This window comes from Xiphophorus couchianus, chromosome 13, assembly GCF_001444195.1.
Source record: "Xiphophorus couchianus chromosome 13, X_couchianus-1.0, whole genome shotgun sequence".
Taxonomy (NCBI): Eukaryota; Metazoa; Chordata; class Actinopteri; order Cyprinodontiformes; family Poeciliidae; genus Xiphophorus; species Xiphophorus couchianus.
The window spans coordinates 27,904,123-27,910,940 of NC_040240.1; the positions used below are offsets into that span (position 1 = coordinate 27,904,123).

The window sequence follows — 6,818 nt, forward strand, 5'->3', positions numbered from 1 at the left end:
CGTTAAAGTATTTAAGCAACACAACAGATCAAACCAGGATTCCTGAGAAAGCTCCGGATTCACACTGGGCTGAAAAGGTTTCTTTCAGTGACGTCTAGAATGTTTTCTACTAAACACAGCGTTTCAGTAGAATTACATCAAGCCCTCTGCGTCAGTCAGTGCTTACGTGACTGTTACATTACAGAGAGGGCACCTTTTCTGCCTTTTAATATCTAGAATTGATTTTGTTTTTAAGTTTGAGAAATATGAGTCTGCAAATCCTAATTTTATTGAAATTGGTAAAAGATTAGACAAATTAGATCAGACATATATTTTATTAACCCCTTGAGGGAACTTGATTTATTACAGTAAAATATCACAAAAACGTAATTTACAAAGTTTAAAAGAGTACACTGTAGAAACATATATCACCAAATATGAACTTAAAAAATTAACTCACATCTACTTGTGTAAAGACTGCTTTACACAGGCAAGAAAAGGTGCAGACCAGGAAATGAAATCAGGCTTCTCTTTCTGAATGTATCTAAACTTCAACAGTAGAAATAGTCTAGTAGAAACCAATAACTATGTAGAACTGAAGAGAGCAAAAATCCAGTTGTTTCATAATCACGTCATATATTTATGATATAAAAGCTCGTGACACCTGGAACTGTATAAATTTGATGCGCAACATAAACTCTTCAACGAGTAATCACACTACTAAAACAGCGTTACTAAGCAACGCAGCTCGAGCTGCTATAAAGGGACGCCCGCGAGGCTGTCTTGACAGGAGGGCGCACGAGACAAGAAGTTGGTGCAGGAGCCGAGCGCGCGGAGAGCTTTGGGGAAACAGAAACAGGAGTTCAGCGTTCTGACTCACACACGCACGCGCTATGGACTAAACAGTGTTGAGCTGAGAAGAGCAGCGCGCGCAGCAAGTCTCTGTTATAGTTAATTTCCACTTAGTTCTGTTATAGTTTCTTCTTTTATCTGATCTTACAGTGACTGGAAACTAGAAAGAAAAAAAAAAATTTAAAAAAATATCGTCGGCACCATGAAGCTTTTGTTTTTGCCACTTTTAATGGCGCTTATTGCCGTTGCTCAAGTTTTTTGCGAAGATGGTGAGCCAAAAGAAGGAGCTGACTACTGGACGAGCAGTAACCAGATTCAGGTAGCACTACAGACGCTTTAGGTTCTGTTATTTAGCCCCGATGTGTAACTCACTTTGTTACTGAATTGTAAAATTTTTAATTGGTTCTGTGTCAGGTTTTGAATTTGTCTCACGAAACATTAATGTCAAGTGGAGTAAAAATCAACTAGTTATTTTTATGTTCCTGCCATATTTCGCAAAAGAAGCACTTTGAATTACATCTGTGCATTCCTTTTACATTACCCGCAATATATTAAAGAAGGAAGCAGTTAATCAGATCTCTGTTTTCCTTCTGAAAACAGAATTATTCATCATATTATATCCTGATTAGTCAGTTTTAGTGCACGATTAAATTGGTCTTAGATTAATATAATAATTCTAGCAGCTATAGTCACAACCAAATTTTTATTTCCTCCTGGGAAAAAAACTGTCCATTTTGCAGTGATAAAGTGACACAATAAGAACCTATCTTTTCTTTTCTAATCAGATCTCTGTTTTGGGGGACACGGAAGATATAAAAAATATTAACAAGTCAATGATCTTTAAATTGAAACATAATAAGTCTGTTTAGTTTAAGTCAGATGGATCTTAAACCTTCCAAATGTGGGAATGACATAAATTCCAGGTGCTCATATTAAACAATGAACCTAAAGCAGCTTCACTGTCACGAATCGCATGTCCTGAGTTTGACATTGTGGATTGGAATCGTGCCAAGCCACTATTCCCCCAGCCTTAACTGGAGGCTGGGGCCATTTTGCAGATGAATGAGCCCACAGTAAATCATTACAACTTAGTGTACGGGCCATTAGTGGCCCCTAGGTCCAGATCTCAGCCAGACTAATGTATATTAGAGAAATAGATCTTAAGACAAAAATAGAAACAACTGCTGACACTTGCAATTTCTAATCTGTAAAGAGTGGATGAAAGAATCCTTAGTCTCATGGATCTTTTAGGTTAATTGCAGTTACACACATAGTCAAGGCAGTTTCACTCTTGGAAAACAATATTAATGGATTGTTTACACAGATTTTCTTTTCCCCATCCACTCAGGATGACTGGCTCTCCAATGACCCATTCAGAGAAATCCTCCTGAGGATGACGAGAAAGCCACGGCCGCACCAGTTCATCGGTCTGATGGGGAAGCGTTCCATGGGTGAGAACTTGTTCGTTTTATTCACCACAAGCCCCACATCCTAATCATGCTTTTTATAAAATCCTTTCCTTTTACTTTGTCTCTCCACAGCAAACCCACAGATCACCAGAAAAAGTAAGTCAACTCTGTTGGGACTTTCTGTATTCCTGTTAAGGGAATAATGATCATGTGATACTTTAGTAGGCTGTCTTTCTTTTAATCCTGCTTGTGAAAGTAGTGGGGAAGTAAATTCCAACAGGTTAAGACATGCATGTCTGATAGAGAGATGTTCTGAGATATCAGTGATCTGCAGCGTTCAGTGCTGTGGTTGAAAAGTATTAAGACAGTTTTTTTATGTTTAGTTCTCCGTCTAGCTTGTATTAATGGTATTATGGAGTGAGCTGATTTCCATGGTATTAAATCAACCATGTAAGACGACAGAGCTGCTGTAAAACTGCAGTGGATCACCTATGCAGATTTGCACAGTGGGAGAAAAATAAATTTCTCTCATATTTCACCCACAGCATTACTGATTGAACTGGGTTTTTATTGCTGTGGCTCAGACGGAGTGGGTGAAAACAATTTCAGGGTTTAATTAACTGACAACTGCCACAGATTGCTCTACAGAAGGACTGTTTTCTGAATACATCTCTTTTATTTAACACATTAATTGGTCAGTTAGGAGGGTGGTCCAAAGCTGTGGGGAAAAACAGAAGAGATTAAAGGGACTAAAGCAAGCCGGGGGTCCGTGAGGGTGGGGGTTCCCTTTTTCTGAATGACTCACCCCCTCACTGATGCAACAGAGCGAGCAGAATTGAGTATACGTATAATTTATTCCACTTACGCAAACATGACCATGTCAGTCATCATTAGAGTGAAGGACACAGCAGAGATCAATATCCTCAAGGACATGTTGGACTTGCTTGTCCTCCAGATCAGGCAACATAGATTTTCACTCGATTCTACACTTCTGAGCAACGCATCGGTTCTTAAGTCAGTTCATCAGCGAAACGCAAATATTGATGTCTTGTTTGGAGGGATACAGAATCCCCATGAGGCTCTTGTTGGTGTTCCAGCGTTCCTCATTATGTTTCAGCACCATGGAACTGATGGTATCCCAGCCCTCCACTCAGACTGACAGGATATTTCCATCCATGTATCGCAGATATGTTTATGGACAGCTTTCAGTTTGGGTTCTGGTTCACATGAACTTCACTCTGACACTACAAACATTATGTCTAATCAAATTCTGATGCAGAAAAGAGCTCCTTCTAAAGGGGAAGTAGTTTGAATCCTGCAGTTACAAATGAAAATTAAATTAATAACCCAGCACAAAGTTATGTAACATTTGATTTACTTTCTCGAGAAAAAGATCTGCCTTCATTAGAGGACATAAGGCAGATCCACCTCTGAAATTCCAGACATGAGAAAAACCGACCATTCAAGACCTGCTGGGTTCCAGCCTCTATAATCTCAGCTTAGTAAAACTAGTGGACTCCGATAATCTATATTTTAAATCCTTTTCCTCCACAGGACATAAAATCAACTCGTTTGTCGGCCTGATGGGAAAACGGAGCCAAGAAGAACCAGGTGATCTAAATTCCTGCATGCTCTGATCATCTTCAGACTGTTAGCCTAACACACCCGTTCTAAATCAGGTGCTTCTCTTCCTCCTGCAGAGTCCTACGAATGGAGCACAATACAGATGAATGACCAGCGGCGCTAAGCGGCAACTCCTGCTTCATCATTCCTCACCCACCTGACGAGTACCCAACGCTGGCTTTGTTTTTCTCAAAATGTGTATTGTTGTTAGCCAAATAAAAATGATTGTTTCCACATTGTAGTGATGTAGCAGTGCTCTGCCTGTGCCAGTTTCATCTGTCCCAGCAGAAGGTACACTGGGGGTGTGAGGAAGGGAGGGGCAGCTGTCATTGTCGATGTTCTAAGTGGTCTCTGAGAGTTTTCCTCCATCTGCCAGGACACAAACGTTGTATGTTGTAGTGGACCACCCAAGCAAAGCTTTCCCCTCCAGGGGTAAAGCTGAAAATTGCACTGCCAACTCCTCTGCATTGTGCCTCGTAGCTGTTTATTTGCAATTGTTTACTGTAGAAATACATCATACAGATGTTCTTACGTTTGCTTTCATGTTCTAGGGACTGTCACGTTTTCCACCTGCATACACGGTGCGAAAGGACTGGATAAATGTGTGCTGCAATGAATTAACAGATATTAAAATTATTTTCTGTAATTGTTGAGCTTCAACTTTCAAGTTGTGTGATTTTTATATTTTAGTGGGGGGAGAATGTGAGCGTGGGGTGGGTGAACTCTGGTGGCAATCCGTGGTACTGCACAAGCTACAAATGAAAATCCAACAAGGCATTACAAACATAAACGCAATATAGTGGGCATAAAACCACCCATCGGCTAAGTTTCACAGTTCTATTTATAATTATTACAGTCACATAGTGAAAAAAAGAGAAACATATTATAGCCCCTCTCAGTAAATAAAGAAGGGCTGTAATAAAATACACCAAACATTTCAAATATTAAACAAAAAGGTAAAACATCTCTTTTGTTACCAAGTGTCAGCAACTTGTGAATTGAAGTAGTTTAGTTAGGGTTTAATTGAAATAACTGACATTTCTAAATTAATTATATTCTCAAACTGAATAAAAAATGTTCATGAAGTCAAATGTTCTGTTAACGCAGTCAAGTCCTGACATGAATTTCTTGTCTAATATAATAGAAATACATACATTAATATAGAATCTAGTCAACACGTTCCTATCGTCATGTTCACTGGTGAAAAGCTGAAATGTTTTCAGTAGCATCTATTTTATGGGATAGTAGTAGGAGATACAGTCTGGCCGAATTCTGCGAATACGCGCCACCTAGTGGTATCTTTATTCTATTACTCTGTCGCCCAGGCGAGTTTTACACGTCAGCTGGTTTAAATTGGTTTGGTAAATCGTGTCGTGTGCGACAGCTCAGTAGGTCCAGCAAGTCTTTTCTAAGTCTTTGAAGACTGAAAGTGACGCAGTGCGACCCCGGTGTTAATGTGGTGAAATGTACTGCTGGGCACAAAACTCTGAAACAACCAGCTGCTGATTTCCTGCTGTCATTCTGCTATACATCTTCAATATATCTTATTTATAGCTGTGATTTTGCCTCATTTATCCACACAAACTGCCTTTAGGTCTAAAGAATTAATTTTCTTATGGATTCTAGTGGGGTAATTGTCCATGCAGTCATATTCTCAGAGCAGCATACCAGTTAGTAGACTCTGACTTATCGCTTTCTTACAGTCCAGACTGGTTTTGAGCAGCATAAAAAACACTCAAGGTCTTTTATTGAATAACTCAGCAGGAAGACGGAGTTGGAAACGATGTGCAGCTGGTTTTAGTGGTTCGTGACAGAAAGAGCACCCTGGGGAATGAATGACGAAAACGAGGAGAGCTGGAGGAACAAGGAAAAAGGAAGTTTGCAGAATTAACAAGGTGAAAGTGAGGGCAGTTATGAAGGATGGAGAGGCAGTAGGTCCAGATGCCAGAACTCTGGAGGCATGGAGATGAGTGGAGAGGGCAGAGTCACACAGACACAATTCTTGAAAGAGGAGAGAGAGCTTTCACTGTATCTTTGTTAATCTAAAGAAAACATATAACTGAGATTCATAAGATACCCTGAACATATTAGGAGGTTGTGACAGGGTGAGGGAATTAAAGCAGGGCAACTGGAAGAGTCCTGCGAGGAGAAAGACCAGCTTTCTCCTCCCTACTATACACTATTAAATATGTCACTCCAGACAGGAGGCGTCACATGTAGCAGGATTTACCAGCAGAGCATGGACTTTGCATCACTCCTTCAACAACTCATGCTGAAGATAATTTTCCTGAGTTAATGGTCTGTAGATCAGGTAGACTGTTTTATTTCTCCACGATTCCTTTCAAATGCTCACACAATTTCACTGAATCACCTGCAAAAACTTTGACTTCTTACATTTCCTGGAATTTTCCTATCAGAACAAGCAGAAATTTGTTGGTCAATCTGAACTGCATTAGTTTTAATAAAATGGACAGCACTGGGTGTTGAAATGAACCAGTTTCCCATCTTTAGTGAGTCCTGATTATTGCAGATTAAAACAATCTGTAAAGACTTGCTTTTGTAAAGAAATATGAGAATTTGACTCTTTGTGTGATTTCAGAGACAGTGTGCAGTGCACTGTGTGCTGCAACTTGGATCAGGAACTTTCAGATGTGTTCCAGGTCCAACACACCTGAATGAAAGGCTGAATTACCATGTTCATGTTCGTATCATGTTCTCCAGAGTCCTGCTAATGACCTTGTTATCTGACTCAGGTGTGTTGGAGCAGACACATCTAAACTTTGCAGGACAGCGGCCCCTGGGTCCTCGAGTTGAAGGCCCTTGGCCCCTACGGCCTGCTGCGTTACACAGCAGCATTCCAGTGTGGTGTAGCCGAATTCTCTGCTCAGCTCATAAAAAGGACAGCCATGCCCCCTGGTGTCCATTCTTGGAACACCAGCTGCTTTCAAAACAATC

The 6,818-nt window shown here is 40.3% G+C and overlaps 1 protein-coding gene across 1 annotated transcript; it reads left to right on the forward strand.

The window, feature by feature from the left end:
• Positions 1 to 754: 754 nt before the first annotated feature.
• tac1 (tachykinin precursor 1) lies at positions 755 to 4,523 on the forward strand. Its single transcript, XM_028035099.1, has 5 exons — positions 755 to 1,150; positions 2,180 to 2,282; positions 2,373 to 2,396; positions 3,795 to 3,851; positions 3,941 to 4,523. The coding sequence occupies exons 1-5, from the start codon at positions 1,034 to 1,036 to the stop codon at positions 3,985 to 3,987; spliced, it is 348 nt and encodes a 115-aa protein (XP_027890900.1). The 5' UTR covers positions 755 to 1,033; the 3' UTR covers positions 3,988 to 4,523.
• Positions 4,524 to 6,818: the final 2,295 nt, after the last annotated feature.

Coding starts and splice junctions, on each gene's coding strand:
- tac1 (XM_028035099.1), top strand. CDS start 1,034: ATGAAGCTTTTGTTTTTGCCACTTTTAATGGCGCTTATTGCCGTTGCT. Junction 1,151..2,179: donor CGAGCAGTAACCAGATTCAG/GTAGCACTACAG, acceptor CCATCCACTCAG/GATGACTGGCTCTCCAATGA. Junction 3,852..3,940: donor ACGGAGCCAAGAAGAACCAG/GTGATCTAAATT, acceptor TTCCTCCTGCAG/AGTCCTACGAATGGAGCACA.